General features: G+C 38.1%; 2 protein-coding genes across 2 annotated transcripts; one reads left to right on the forward strand and one right to left on the reverse strand.

Moving 5' to 3' along the window:
* Positions 1–2699: 2699 nt before the first annotated feature.
* Positions 2700–3548, reverse strand: LOC116170760 (uncharacterized protein K02A2.6-like). Its single transcript, XM_031487263.1, has one exon. It carries the CDS (start codon positions 3546–3548, stop codon positions 2700–2702), a length of 849 nt encoding a protein of 282 aa, XP_031343123.1.
* A 5903-nt stretch (positions 3549–9451) lies between these two features.
* LOC116172268 (set1/Ash2 histone methyltransferase complex subunit ASH2-like) lies at positions 9452–14273 on the forward strand. Its single transcript, XM_031489444.1, has 9 exons — positions 9452–9547; positions 9598–9756; positions 9806–9984; positions 10034–10378; positions 10605–10807; positions 13025–13202; positions 13256–13536; positions 13583–13840; positions 13894–14273. The coding sequence occupies exons 1-9, from the start codon at positions 9525–9527 to the stop codon at positions 13996–13998; spliced, it is 1731 nt and encodes a 576-aa protein (XP_031345304.1). The 5' UTR covers positions 9452–9524; the 3' UTR covers positions 13999–14273.
* Positions 14274–15586: the final 1313 nt, after the last annotated feature.

Here is a 15586-nt window from a genome sequence, read left to right on the forward strand (position 1 = left end):
ACAAAAAAAAGTTTAATGCCGTTGCGCTCCAAAATTTTTTTCAAAAATCCGACTCGTTATTTTTCGTTTCCGTATGCGGCTTAATATACATATCCAAAGTTTCAACAAAATCCGTTTAGCCGTTATCTCTACAGACGGAAAAAATGTTATTCTTTAAAATCTACCTAAAATGATCTAAAACGTTGACATTTGATGAAATTTCAAAAATGGTGATCGCAATATATTCTAGCTCGAACTAGAAGAATGTGATATTCCACGCAGTGGGAAGCGAGCTTTAAGGGATTTGAACATTTTCTAGATAGTAACGCCATCTATTGATTGCAAATTCGGTATGAGTTGGTGTAACCTTTGATTATGGTGCAACAGCATTTTTATAAACACGGTTTATCACTGGAATTCATGTGTAGAGAAAAGGGGGGGGGGGGTTATTTTGTTATGTTAGTTCAGTCAAGTGGTTGGTAATTCTATGGTTCAGTCCTCTCTATAAAGAGCCAAGGAGCCATGGCACCACCTCAAGAAATCAGCTAATGATCAATTCTTAAAATATATTAACAATTTAATAATTGTGTTCACTAGACTCTAGAGCATATTGTGTTTTAAAACTTAAAACAAAAAAGAAATGATTTGATAAATTAGGTACCAAGAATTCAAATGGTGCTTATTGTGGACTTCAAATACGCTCGAGCCGTGCCAAATCTAAACTGGCTCGTATCACAGACCATCAACGGGCTCGTATTTTCCTACAAGTGTGGACTTCCGCGGGGGTAGAGGGGTGGGAGGAGCGAAACCGCAGTAGCGTTTATACGTACAACTTGAGCCACCACAAGTTTGGCTCATAAGCACAATTGAGTATTGTGTAAGTGTATGATTTGCGCCGTTTTCCGTGTTTCATTCTTGATGTGTCACACAAATTTTTTTACTTCTGTGTAAGATTACACTTACCCGACTAATCGTTACGTAAAATGCATAAAATAAATATTTTTCCATGCATTCTCTGGAAGATAAACTTTAAATAAAGCAATACCGCACTTAAATTTTGTTTAAAAACAAAATGTGTCTAAATCTTCTAATTCTAAAGAATTGTAGGACACGTCGACCATAGCGATAAATCCGAAAATGAAGGAGTATTCAAAGAATTAATAAATTTCAGTACTTGTTTAGTATAGATAAAGATTTGAATAGTGTTGAAAGTGATAAAACTGCAAATAAAATTGATGCTATTGTTTATAGATAAGGCTAAAGCCATGGAAACGGATACTTAAAAAATCGTGAAAAAAAGTATCACTTTCCATACGATTTTTGGTAAAAAAATTATGAATTACTGAAATGCATGCTTTAAGCATATATATTTTCTCTTATATATATGGCTTTAAGCAAAGAGTATCCATAATAAGAGATACAGCGCAATGGTATAAACGCGTGTTGGCTATAAGAACTCGCCCGCTAGGACCCCAAAAGCGGGCCCTCGCGTAGAGGTGGCCAGAACTAACCGCCTCTTTAAATATTGGCGCGTATTGAAAATTTACAGAATTCTTTATAGAATTTCGGTTTAAAATATTTGCGCGGTTGTCACATTTAATTTTCTTTCTTATTGGCTGTATAAAATGTGGACACGATATAATTAGAAAACATTACTTAAGTATAAAAGAAATCAGCAACGATTCAGTACCTATTGTTAATTACATTGGTATTTTCCTGTTTAGTTGGCGTCTATTGAATAGACAGTAATTACTATTTAATTTAATAACCAATAACAGATACAATTGTAAAAATGTAAATTAAATTTGTTATTATCCATCCTTTTTAGATCGTCTACTACAATCAAATTAAAGTAGACAACATATTTCATAAAATTGGATTTTATGATGAGCATAGCGATTATTTTACAGGAAATTTAGTTTGCTTTAATTTTGTATAGATGCCTACATACGCTGAATCATTAACAATCAATCATTACAATGCAATAATCCTTATGTCCTCAGAAAAAAAACATCAGTCTAATCCAATAATCAGTCAAAATATATAGTGCAGTTAAATAATAAATTAATAAATCTGCACCCGTCGAATAAATTTAAGTAAATATTTACACGTTATTCTCATTTAAACAATTTAATTAAAAAAATACTCTCGACCCGCATTTTAAGTTGCAGTACTAGCAAGCATCGGTCTCCTAGCAACTAAGCTTCGTACACATGTTTTTCAGTCACCATTGGCTAGCGGAAAAAACACAAGTATATGTATTTAAATTTGCCGCTCAACTTGAGCCTCCGCGCATTCTGCTAGTGATTCATCCATCTAAACGATTGATAATGCAGTGTATGTTCTTATTTTTGAAAACAACATTTTCTTCCACTTCAAATATAGGGTTTCTGGAGCGTTTAAATATCTCCGGAATGCGTGGGTCGATCGGAGTGAAAAGTAATGAGATTAAAGGGGACATTAGTCACATCGACTGGTAAAAATATGGTCCAAATCGGTCAAGTAGTTTTTCAGTTGTTGTAAATAAGTTAGGCTTAGATAATCCAACTTAAGTTTTAATTTCAATATTAACAATAATAACGTAATGTTTACAACTCGGCCATTTTTGTATATCCCCCGTGCCAACTTAAGAACAAGTAAACTTAGGTATAACACATATATACAGGGTAAGTAGTAGAAGATATATTACATCCCTCCCCTCATAGAAAGCAAAAAAAAAACTAAGGAGAGTAGCGAATAACTGGACGGCGGATGCGCTTCTCACGAGCCGACCGAGGCGGAGTAGACTGAGCTGCGAAGCTTGGAGGCGGTCGATCTGACACAGGAGCCCGCGGAGTTTCAGCAATACCCGTCCGCACTGGAGTTGACTGCTCAGGCTGGTCCGGCGGAGATTGAGCAGGACCGGATGCTGCAGGCGTCGCAACAGGAACTGGAATCGCAGGAGTAATAGACGGCGTTACTGCTAGAGTCATTGGCACATCTTGTCCCACCTTCTTGAGTTGGTCCACATGTTTGCGATTTAGCTCGCCATCCACCATCACTGTATAGGAGAGTTCCCCATCTCTTGATATCATGTATCCCAACTTCCATTTACGTAAGGGTCGGTCCTTGACTGCGACTTTAGATCCCTCAGGAAAGACTGGGTCATGGTATTCGTACGACAATTGAGCGCGTTTCTCAATTGTAGGGGATACACTGGGATTTTTCAGTAAACTTAGCGGCGTATTCACTTCGCGTTTAAGGAACGCCATTGCTGGACTTACGCCCGTAGTAGGATGTGGGGCACGCCGGTATGCTGCTAGGAATGTACGTAATTTCTCTGCAGCATTACCCTCATTGAGGTTGAGCGTACGCAGGCACAGTTTCATTGCTGATACCATCCGCTCTGCAAGTCCATTGGTGGCGCAATGGTAAGGTGCGATAGTCCTATGCTTAATGCCACATTTCTGTAGAAATTCTTGTATCACGGCACTCACAAATGTAGATTGATTGTCCGTAACTAGGTACGAGGGTAGTCCGTATGACGCGAACAAATCGTCCAATACATTTATCACTGTAGACGCAAGCATGTTTGGTACAATTTTTATCTCAGGCCATTTTGAATGGGCATCAACAATTATGAGATAAGTGTTCTTACCATAAAACGCAAAATCGGCATGTATGCGTTCCCACGGTTTCTTGGGGTGTTCCCAATAATGAGTTTCCAATGAAGGTGAGCGGCCCTTATGCAGGCTGCATGCGTGACAATTTCGGCACAAATGTTCAATGTCTGCATCCATTTTAGGCCAAAATACATAGCCTCGCGCCAACGCCTTCATTTTCGAAATTCCTAGATGTCCCGTATGAAGTTCTTCAAGCACAGCAGGGCGACAGGCACTAGGTATGTAGGTACGCAAGCCCCTCATGACGCAACCCTACTGCAATGAGTAGAGTCCATCTTCATTTTCACCAAGTGTCTCGCCCGAACGGAGTTTCTGTAGCCACTCACGCCCTTCAATGTCTCGCTGAGTATGCTGCGCAATGGATTGGTGAGTCAGCGGCAGTAGTGAGATGTGGTGAAGCTGTACTAGATCAACTGGATCATCTGAGGTAGGAGCCTGACGTAAATCTGACGAGTGTTGTGGTAAACGACTCAGGAAATCAGCGTTGCCGTGCTCTTCAGATTTGCGATATTTGATGGTGAATGAAAAATCTTGTAGAAAGATTGCGTAGTGTAACAATCTAGTAGCACACAAAGTTGGTAATTTCTTTCTGCGTATGCCGAATATGTGAACAAGTGGGGCATGGTTAGTTATGAGAGTGAATTGCCTGCCCACAAGATAGATATTCAGCTTTTCAACGGCCCATTTGATGGCCAATGATTCCTTATCAATTTGTGAGTATTTCACTTGACAATTGTCCAACTTTCTGTGGATGTATAAAATTAGACGATCGGAACCATCTGGATACTGGTGAGCGAGAACAGCTTCTAAGCCTTCAGGACTGGCATCGCAGCTAAGCACAATCGGAAGCTGTGGGTTGTATGACACTAACACATGGTCCGAAGTTAACTGCTGCTTCAACGTTTGAAATGCTGTAGCACATTCACGTGTCCATTTCCAAGGAACTGCTTGCTTCGTTGCATTGTATAATGGAGCGACTAATGGAGCGACTGTAGAGGCCATACCAGGAACGAATTTTGAATAGAACGACACCATTCCCAGGAACTTCTTCAATTCACTCTCATTTGCAGGTGGTGGCAGCTCTTGAATGGCCTGTAATCCATCTTTAGCAGGACGGATGCCAGCTGCTGATATTTCATGTCCCAGGTATGTGACAGAGTCCACGAAGAAAGAACACTTCTGCAAGTTCAGGCGTAGACCGTTGGCTTGCAAGCGTCGTAAAACTTCTGATAGGCGTGATTTCAGAGTAATGACGTCATTAGCCGACACCACTAAGTCATCAAAATAACCTCAGAGACCCTCTATTCCAGAGATCACTTCTTCAATGAATTTGGTCCATATGACCGGGGCTGAAGCACATCCAAACATCAAGCGTGTGGGACGAAACAAACCTTTATGAGTGTTGATGGTCAGCGCAGCTGCCGACGCTTCATCTACTGGAAGACACCAATATGCCTTTGTAATATCGAGTTTGCAAAATAATCGACCATTAGAGATTTTAGCCAATTGTTCCTCGATTTTCGGCAATGGGTATGACGAAACTTCCAACTGTGGGTTCACTGTACACGAGTAGTCGGCGGTAATTCGCACCGAGTCTTTCTTCACGACAGGTACAATTGGTGTAGCCCACTGACTGTGTTCAACTGGCATTAGAATTCCATCTTTCACCATTCTGTCCAATTCAGTTTCGATCTTGTCCTTTAACGCATATGGCACTGATCGATGTTTCATGAACACTGGTTTAGCATTATCTTTGAATTTGATTGACACTGACTTATGTGCACAACCAATCCCTTCTGCAAAAACATCTTGAAATTCACTTTCTAAGTCTTTCATATACTGTTGACCAGCTTTGACTTGATAAACGTGATTCACAGGGATGTAGATGCCCAACTTGTGCAACCATTCTCCACCCAGAATTGACACTGCTGGATCTTGAACAACGTAGATGTCCAAATGTAACTTTTTATGCTTGTAGCGCACTTTCACGGTCGACATGCCCAACGCTGGTATCATAGCAGAGGTACCGTACGGTTGGAACAGCTTGTCACTTTTTTTGAGATCAGCACGTAAGGTCTGGAACAGACTGACAGGAACAATAGAGTACTCGCACCCTGTATCGAGCTCGAACTCAAGCGGCTTGCCTTGCACGTCAATTGTAGCAGTCCAAGGTGCACCTTCTCCATCAATGTGGTGAATTTCCTCCTTCTTCTGTCTGCATACAGTTGCTACATGACCACAGCTTGTACATTTCAGTTTGGACTTGTCCATTCTGCATTCTGGACTTTTGTGACCCATTTTTCCGCACTGGAAACACGTTGGTTTATCAGATTCAGTCGTCGTAGGTTGCTTGGATTCTTGTGGCTGCTGAGTTTTCACTTTAGTAACTTTATTGACTGTAGATGTCATTTTACTATCAGCTAGCATTTGCATTGAACTTGCTTCTGCTCTCTCTATTGCCACAGCTTTTGCATAAAGCTCTTCTAGTGTAGAGGTGTCAGGCATTGTAAATACCTGATCGAGTATCGATTTCGCACGGATTCCAGCAACGAAAATGTCTTTAAGGACTTCTGCTAGTGTATTAGCATCATATCCGCATGGAATCGCTAACGCTCGTAACGACGTTAAGTAGGTATTCAGGAATGCTTTCTCCTTCCCTTTGTCGACGTGAGCACAGAGCGTGTCTTGAAGGAATGCGCAACGGCGGCGGGCGCATGTGCCCAATGAATGTAGTCTTAATCTGCGCATATGACCGCGTAGCTACTGTCTCCGGAAAGATCAAGTTTTTGAGTAGTTGATACGTTGTAGTGGGTAGTAGAGCCAGAAATGAGGCCTTTTGTCGGGCTTCATTGTAATCGTGTATTGAAGCGAGTCCTTCAAATTGGCTGCAAAAATCTTCAATATTTTCGCCCTCTGTATATCGGGGAAAATTTGGAATACCTTGAGGTCGCTGTAGGGGCTCCTCAGGTTGCAGATTCTGGTTAGGCTGATGTTGATTCTGAGCTAGTGCCGCAATGGCTTCGGCCATGCGAGTCATCGCGAGCTGCATAGCTTCCATTCCTTCCATGGTAACACGGATGCTCGAATGAACACACGAATATACCCATCAACTTCACCGATCGACTGCGCCAGTTGTTGTAAATAAGTTAAGTTTAGATAAAAAATCCAACTTGAGTTTTAATGTCCATATTAACAATAATAACGTAATGTTTACAACTCGGCCATTTTTGTATATCCCCCGTGCCAACTTAAGAACAAGTAAACTTAGGTATAACACATATATACAGGGTAAGTAGTAGAAGATATATTACATCAGTTATCGCAAAGAAACCATTTTTAAAGAGGTGGGGTTGCGTTGGTCCACAGATCTCATTTTTAACTGATTTGAACCATTCGATCACAACTATAATCCAATGGAGGCAGTTTATTTTGTTTTATTATATTGTTTGGCCGGCAAAAATTAAAAAGTGAAACATTTTTTCCGGGAATCTTTCATTCTCTTATTATTTGTACAATAAATACTATAAAACGTCTATTGGCCTATTTTTTTTTCAAAAAATTTTCGTTTATTTTCTCGCAAGTCGGAAGTAAATATCGTTCGTTAGACTACTTCCTCTAACTAAACGATCTAGTTCGCTCGACTTTTCCACACGTCCGTCGACGGTAGGACGACGGACAGTGTGTACAAAGGGGCAGGGGCAGAGACGTAATCAACGCGAGCTTATTACTCGCGCTTACTGGGAATACACAGTAAAAAATCTATTATTTACCGCTCAAAAAACGGCTTATTGTTACACGAAGAACATATCTTCGCACCTATGAATCAAACCATCAAGCGTTCGGACCTTAATAAATTGTGCCATAACCGTAGAATGGAATTACATACCTTTAAACATCATACATTTCAAGGAATAATAGATACCTAAATAAGTGCAAGCAAACACTAAAAATTTGGCAACGCTGGGATTTCTGCAATGATATTTATAAACTTCTAAACAAGTAGTTGCCTTGAAATAGCCCCTTAGGCGTAGCGTACGCCAATAAAATTGAGAAAAAGCACTAAAATTTGTTAGGCAACACACAATACATATGCAACACTATTCTCTATACCGTTGGATCTCTTATTATAGTTACTCTTTGCTTTAAGTATATCATGAAGAAGTTTCCAAAGAAATTAAAGGGGCTAAATTTGGTTCCGTCACTCTAGATGAAACTACCAAGGTGTCTCACCAACTCCAGCTTCCAGCCAGTAGACAGATTTTGGAATGTTGTAGATAAATATTAGAAAAGGATCTAGGTAGAGAGGCAATACTTATGTTAAAAGCATAGTGAACGTGGGGTTTGAGATATAGGCGGCCAAGAGTGATCTCAGATCCCGACGGCAACAACCAAGTCGGCGATCCAGATCCGGATTGCATTATTTTATTTTCATATTTTCGCTACCACAATATTAACCTTACAATTACATTATCGCTTTATTCAATTTGCGCACAGCAGCGTTGAGCAAAGCGAGGGCAACAGGCGAAATATACGGTTACGGTAGGTCCGTATCAGAGGCTGCATGTGGCCCTTGTAAAATTAATTTGTGATCAATGATCGAAACAGTATGTTTACGGTGACCGAAACATATTATTTAAAAGTATTATAATGCACATTTTATATCTAGGTATATTCTATATAAAACAAGCATCAAAAGCAAGCCTTTAATCATGATAGCAGAATAGCTAGATAAAGTTACCAGCAGATTCGCCAATTAAACAAGTTGTCTTTGTAGGTACCGTCTTTTTTTCAAATTGCGAGAGAGTACCTATACCTAGCGTTATCGGTTTAAAATAAGTCGGTAGCGTGCTAAAATTGTAGGATGAGTGTTGCAAATCATATTTGCGTTTATGCAAATTGCTACATCAGCAATAAACATAGTGATGGGATAAGTTTCTTTAAATTTCCCATAACAGACTAAACTAGGACCAAGGTGTGGCAACGTAACTGCGGGAACATTAAGATTTTTGAAATGGACATCCAAGGGTTGAAACATAAATTAATAACACTTTCTAACAGAACATATGTACAAAAGTGGACGACGTAAGTTGCTGAGGAAAAATGCTTAAAGGTAAGGTAAACGTATATAACAGATTCCGTGTAGCTTTGCGGCTGAAGTACTTATTAGGAATTCCTACTAGAAATGGCTGAGCTCATTATCCCTTGAGGAAAATTATTAGAAATGGTCATCATGTCGGACGCAGCGTAGGGATTAAAAATCGTGTTTGCGAATGTGAACTGCTCTTAATTAGGTATCTGATCCAATAATTATGATAAGGGACTGATATTTTGCAGGTATACAATTGCATGAAAATAGAATGACTCATTTTGTTTACGTGTGTTACAACGGTTTTCGATAGTTGCAATTGGAGTTACGCTAAAGACTAATTTCGTTGGAGAGGGCGGCTGGGCGAAAATACTTAATACTTGTAAATTGTAAAGAAGGAAAGCGCCGTCGAAATTGTCGATGGCGTTAGCTATCGGTGTTGCAAAACGTGGACTCGGAGGGGCAGAGACGCGATGTGCGATAGAGAAGGGACTACCTTAGTAAAAGATCGGAAAGGATGACCGCTTTTCATATAGGCATTACCACTCTACCTAGATCCTTCACTCAACGCTTATACTCTAAATCTAAACAACTGGAATAATATGGAAACAAAGATTTGTAACTACTAAAATTATGGGAGCAATTTGGCACTACGTTCTACGAGCCGCCACTGGTTCAGTCATAGAGTAAATACAATTTGTATTTATTCTATGATTCAGTGCATGGTCTGTGATCTTTGGTGTGTGGTTCAGTAGAGTTGTAGTTTGTATGTTATTTAGATTTTGAATTTGTTTATTATGGCAGATGAAATAGAGATAAAGTAGGTATTACAGTACTAGTACAAATCTAAAGGTTGATGTTTTATTTTAGTCAATCGCAGAATCTTATACCAATTGAAAAAACAAATGAACTTGAAACAATTGAAGAAAAGTCTTCAGATGTGGACAATGAGCTAATGCTTCAGTTAAAAATCAATGAAACTGAAAAGAGGGAGACAAAATTATTAGAATCTCAATTAAATTGTTATTGGTAAGTATTGTTTTACTGTTTTAAACAATATAACCTCAAAATGTTTTAGCGGGAAAGATCGAAATTTAAACATTGTGGAACTGTTATGTGCAAATTGTAATAGATGGTTTCATGAATCTTGCATTAGCTACCAACTGGGAAAACTAGTTCCATTTTTATCCAATTATATATTTCTGTGTAAAAATTGTTCCCCAACCGGACTAGAAAGTTTCAAAAAAAGTCAAGCTCGTAAGGGAAAATTCGTATGGTGATTTAGATTTATCTGGGATCATTTTAGAAATACAACAAATGTGTGTAACAGCAATCGCTAATCTACAACAAATTAGTTCAAAAGAGGGTCTAAATCGCATCATGTTTAGTAAAGACAAAGAAATCATACCGTACATGGAGTATCATTGGGAAGCATTGACAACGACGGCTCGGAGAGTGACTCAGTCATGGCATTCTACAGTTCACAGGGCTCTTGTTAAAGATATACACATTTTGTTTGTATTCGAGGAAAGTATGACTGATGGACAAATGTATGGTTTATTATGCAATAATTTGACTCAAATAAGGCCAAATTATGAAGCAATGATTAGGGGAGGCACTCTTCGAGTTACCGACATGGGAATTCAACATGGTATGACATTTTCAACAGCTTGATATGATTTGGTGAATATTTGTAAGTTAGGCAGTTGTTTTAAAAACAGTTGTTTAAACTGATTGTTTATAAACAGATCAAAATACTAATTACCTTCAAAGTAAAGATAAAAATGATTAGAGCAGGTAATTGATTTGATAAAAACAGACTATATTTGATAAGATAGCAATCGAATCGTTTCTGTAACTATAATCCATGTTTTCAGTGCCGGTCGTTAGCGGAGTCAAAAGCAGAAATGCGAAAAGGAAATTTCCAAATGAATTTGGACAGTTGGGTAAAAAAGGAAGGCAGGTCGATCTTAGTGCTTTAAAGTTACCTGCACACGGATATCCTTTAGATCATCCGTTTAACAAAGATGGATATCGGTACTTGTTAGCGGAACCAGACCCACATGCACCATACCGTCAGGTAAATATGAATTCATTTGTGGGTACTACAGTGTGATTTAGGAAAAAAATTCGGTTAAAAAACTATCCTGTATTTTGATATGTTATTTCGTAAGTATTGACGTAGGCATTTAGTGATATTATTCAGGTTTTGTGTATCAGATTCCATTTCTCCTCAAATGTGGTTTAATCAAATCAGTTCAAACGTGGCATACAAGTGTTTATTGCATATACTTAGTTATGAAACAGCAATGAAACAATCTCTGTAAGATATTTAGCACAAGGCAGATTTACCTACAGTTTAATACTAATTTAATCCTAAAATGAAGATCTGACAGACGCATCTCATAGTTGTGTCATCATTTCCTACATCTTAATGTTAAAAAGTAAAATTAACGTGTTTATAAAGTTGCTGTTGTAATAGATTTTTCCTCTCACAAATACACAACAAACGCAGTCTTTTTGAAGGTTGTACAGGGTGGTCCATTCTTATGGAAAAACACCGTTTATTTTAAAAGATATAAAAAATCAATTTTAAAGAGAAAATAACAGGCGCAAACAGAATTTATCTATTTCTAATCGTTTGGCCGCTAGGGTGCGTATCGCGAATTTAATCGATTACCTCTAGTTTTGAATGTAACCAATGGGAGTAAAGTCAACTGATAACGTGATACGCAAATGCGTTCACCAGTTGTTCATATCCAACTAGATTTGTGTTATGACATTCAAATCTGAAGGAAACATGGCAGCCGTTGCGCTCTATTTGAGTATAAAGTTCCTAGATTACTAAAGTAACGCAAATGGCAACCATTGTGGCTTCGTTCGAGAACCGTGAAATTTGAAATTGAACAACAGTTGGAAAGTATGCAGCTGCTATCCCTCCAGCCCGGTATTTCACTAGTAAAGGAAAATAAAACAAGGAAGATTTTTTAATACAAATTTTACAAGGCAATAAACATAAATTATTTCAACTTTTCAACCAAATTTTCAATACTACGACTACTTTTGAATTCCTTATTTTTGTTTGCAATGATTTGTGTGTGTGTGTTGAGTGAAAAATGAAGCCTACATTCAAAAAAGAAAAACATTTCTATAGAAGATTCGACCCAAGTACATACAGGGTGTAGAAAAACGATTTACGCACCATAGGGATTTCAATGCTAATTTGTTATATCGAAATATTTCTCCCCTAATTAATTTAGAACAAAGTTGTAAACAGGTTTGTTGTAGCTTGCGTTTGCTCATGACTCATTTATTATATTTCACTTTGGGAAACCGTAGTAATTAAATATGCCAAACAGTGCGCGGTGGATGTTGTGGATTGGGGAGGTTGTGGGGGGGTGGCTAACTGGGTGTTGTCCAACCCGAAAGGGTACGGCCACAGCTTCACCACTGAAATATCTGCATTAGAGGGAACTCTGCTTCCTGATGTTGGCTTCTCCCCCGGGCGTTCCATTAGCTTCTCATTCCTCCTTTGCGCTCGTTTTCTTCTTTCCTCTTTCTCCCTTTCTTATTGTGGTCTTCTCCCTGCCTCTCTTTCTGTCTCCTCTTCCTCCTCTTGGCTGCGAAATGTTCGACGACCCCGTAGGGTCAAACCAAGGAGCTCGGCCGGTTTTTTAGATCCGCTGTATAGGTTTATGGTTATTTACTCCTTGGTACAGAACTAAAATGCTTGGATCAGAGTGACCGTAGAAATTTATAACTAACTGAAATGTCGGCTTCTAGCAGCAGACTAAATGTCGGTCTGTCAAGGACTTCCGGCTATTTGCCTGCCGACAGACCGAGCTAGTTGTGCAGCTGACGTCAAGAGCTTTAATTTGGAACCACATATGACCTGCTTTTCTTAAAAGTAATGATTTCTTATGAAACATACAAATAAACAATTGAATTTGTTTACCTTCCGGCTAATTGCGGTCCGACAGACCAAGTGTATGGTCACACTCAATACTTGTTCATGTATACGTTTTGTGCTGCTATTTGAATGGTAATGGTTTGCGTCGCGGGCTCTTAGAATATATGGTGTCTTTTTGGGATGCTATTACTAGATCAATTAACGTCATAGCGTGTTGCGTAATATGAGTAGGTTCCTTTATAATTTGCACCAAGTCCATATTATCCAATATTGACAATAGATATATCTGTATTAGCAATATTTTTAGAGCTTTTGTCATAAAATACTTTTGAAAAATTCCAAAATTAATCCAGTTTCAATATTTCGTATTTATATTTTTAATTCTAGGAGTTTGACGAAAGCAACGATTGGGCAGGTAAACCAATCCCGGGATGGCTATATCGAATATTGGTACCAAGCACGGTTTTGTTGGCTCTCCACGACAGAGCTCCACAATTAAAGATATCAGAAGATAGGTTGGCTGTTACTGGCGAAAAGGGCTATTGCATGGTCAGAGCAACTCACTGTTAGGTTTGCATGGTTCGTTTACTTGCAGCGATTGTAATGTTGGAATTTTAGGGGTTAATCGTGGCAGTTGGTATTGGGAAGCGACCATTGAGGAAATGCCGGAAGGTTCAGCCGTTAGATTGGGTTGGGGGCAGGACTACGCCAATTTGCAGGCCCCTTTGGGATATGATAAATTTGGATACTCCTGGCGATCAAAAAAAGGTACTAAATTCCATGAATCTGGAGGTAAACGTTTCTCTAATGGATATGGAGAAGGAGATACTCTCGGTTTTTTAATTATTCTCCCTGAAAGGCCCATTACAAAGCTAATTCCAAATACGTATAAAGACAGGGTATGTATTTCCTGTTTATATACAAATATCATTTATCTTTTTACAGCCTTTAGTTAAATTTAAAAGTCATTTGTATTATGAAGATAAGGACAACGTCTCGGAGTGTTTAAAAAACTTGAAACCCTTGAGTGGAAGTAGGGTCATTTTCTTTAAGAATGGTGATTATCAAGGCACCGCTTTTACGGACATTTACAGTGGCTGCTATTACCCAGCCGTTTCTATACACAAAAGTGCGACAGTATCCGTAAACTTTGGGCCAAACTTTAAGCATTTGCCAATGAATACAGAACTTGAATTTCGAGGGGTATGTTTGTCATGTATCTAGTTAAAGGTCACTGTTAACTCACTAATTCGTAGATGAACCAAAGAGCAGAGGAAGCAATCTGTGAGCATACTTTTGCTGACATGATCTACTTAACGGAAAATGAAGGCAAATTAAGATTAGATAGTTTTGTTATGTGACAATAATGTAACTTTTCTGTTGTTTTGTTATTTTTTGCCAATTGTAATTCTACAATTTTTAAATAGTTATTAAGGTAATTATGATTTTGTGTATTAGCATGTATTAGAGTAGATGAAATAAAGTTATGGTAATATTATTTTGAACGTAAACACGCTAGAAATTGATAATTAAGTATTAGTTCCATTGTACAATAGCATACAATATTAATGTTTCTGTTTTAGATACCTCTAGTATAGATAGATAATAATGCTGACATAATAAACGGTTTGTATTATCTTTATCTATTGCGATAGAACAGAATGTTTATTCAGAAATATCTCTGTGAACCCCCCCTTAGTACCACTAGGTATGTAGGGTGTCTGGATGGTGCAGCAACGGCTCTTCTGAAGTAGGTTTATTCTCAAGTTAACTCCATTCTTAACGTTAATCTTTCTTGGCTGTGGGGAAGACACACCAGCAGCTTACTTTACCCACAGATAAGAAGTCACTTTAAAACGCATACCCCGCAAGATGATGTCATATAACTGCCGTGTTACTGAAAATCATGCAGGGTACATTCTGATTCTACTAGCCAAGGAGTCTGTAATATGCTTTTTTGCGATCACAATTTTCATTATTAACACGTATAATAAAAAATTATTACCCTTCTTGTCTAAGTTATTAACCATCAAAACAAGGTTGAAACTTAAGATAGTTAACAGCTTACTTTGGAGTAGTAGGTGCATACTTTTTGAGATACTTAATACCTTCGCAACTACATGAGAAATTAATTGCCCACATATCTGACAAAATTTTATAATAAATGATTAATGTGGTTAAAACATATACAGGGTGTTTATTAAACATACGACAAAAATTTAAAGGGCTATTCTTTGGACTGTTGTAATGTAAACGTAAGCATGATACTGTATCATGCATTGTAAGGATATTTTATCATTCGATGATTTTTGATAGGGCGCTTTGTTTCGAAGATACGGGGCGAAAAAGAATTTCGACAATAACAATTTATTGCCAAATTACATGGAATGTTGTGACAGGTCCATTTTTACTTTATTTTTGTATTGTATTATTTACTTTGATTTTTAGGTTAGGAATTTGTTTATTTGATTTTGAATTTCATATCATGGCGTACTCATTTCATTAAATCTCTTCTTTTGATTTCTTCGATTTTTGCGCTTTTCTTACGATTGTATCTTCCTTTTCACGCTCTAAACGTTTCTTCTTTCATTACTGTTTTCACTATTCTAAGCTTAATGTGTAATACATTTTATTCAATGTTATGTTACGCCTCTGATTCGTTTTCAGGGCCATCTGTTGGTATTTCGTTTAAACTATTGCTATTCATTCCACAGAGTTGTATATAAGTAAATCTTTCCCGCTCTTTTCAAAAATCTATTCTCCTTTTCCCGCTAACTTTTTATGTTCCCGCGTTCGGCTGAAGTGAAGTGATGTACTCGGCCTACCTATTACCTGAGTGTAAAGAATAGAAACTATGCTACTACTTACGGTAAACGTCCCCAAAAAAATTGTTGTTATGAAGGAAACATAATTAGAAATACGGTATGAGTGGTATTTTGTACCTCAGTA

Source organism: Photinus pyralis, unplaced genomic scaffold (genome assembly GCF_008802855.1).
Source record: "Photinus pyralis isolate 1611_PpyrPB1 unplaced genomic scaffold, Ppyr1.3 Ppyr1.4_LG5, whole genome shotgun sequence".
NCBI lineage: Eukaryota > Metazoa > Arthropoda > Insecta > Coleoptera > Lampyridae > Photinus > Photinus pyralis.

What these genes read in the sequence shown, in the direction of transcription:
- LOC116170760 (XM_031487263.1), bottom strand. Translation starts at nt 3,548, where the DNA reads ATGCTTGCGTCTACAGTGATAAATGTATTGGACGATTTGTTCGCGTCA.
- LOC116172268 (XM_031489444.1), top strand. Translation starts at nt 9,525, where the DNA reads ATGGCAGATGAAATAGAGATAAA. An exon ending in CATGGTCAGAGCAACTCACT is followed by an intron (nt 13,203 to 13,255) that starts GTTAGGTTTGCA and finishes TTGGAATTTTAG; the next exon opens with GGGTTAATCGTGGCAGTTGG. An exon ending in CAGAACTTGAATTTCGAGGG is followed by an intron (nt 13,841 to 13,893) that starts GTATGTTTGTCA and finishes ACTAATTCGTAG; the next exon opens with ATGAACCAAAGAGCAGAGGA.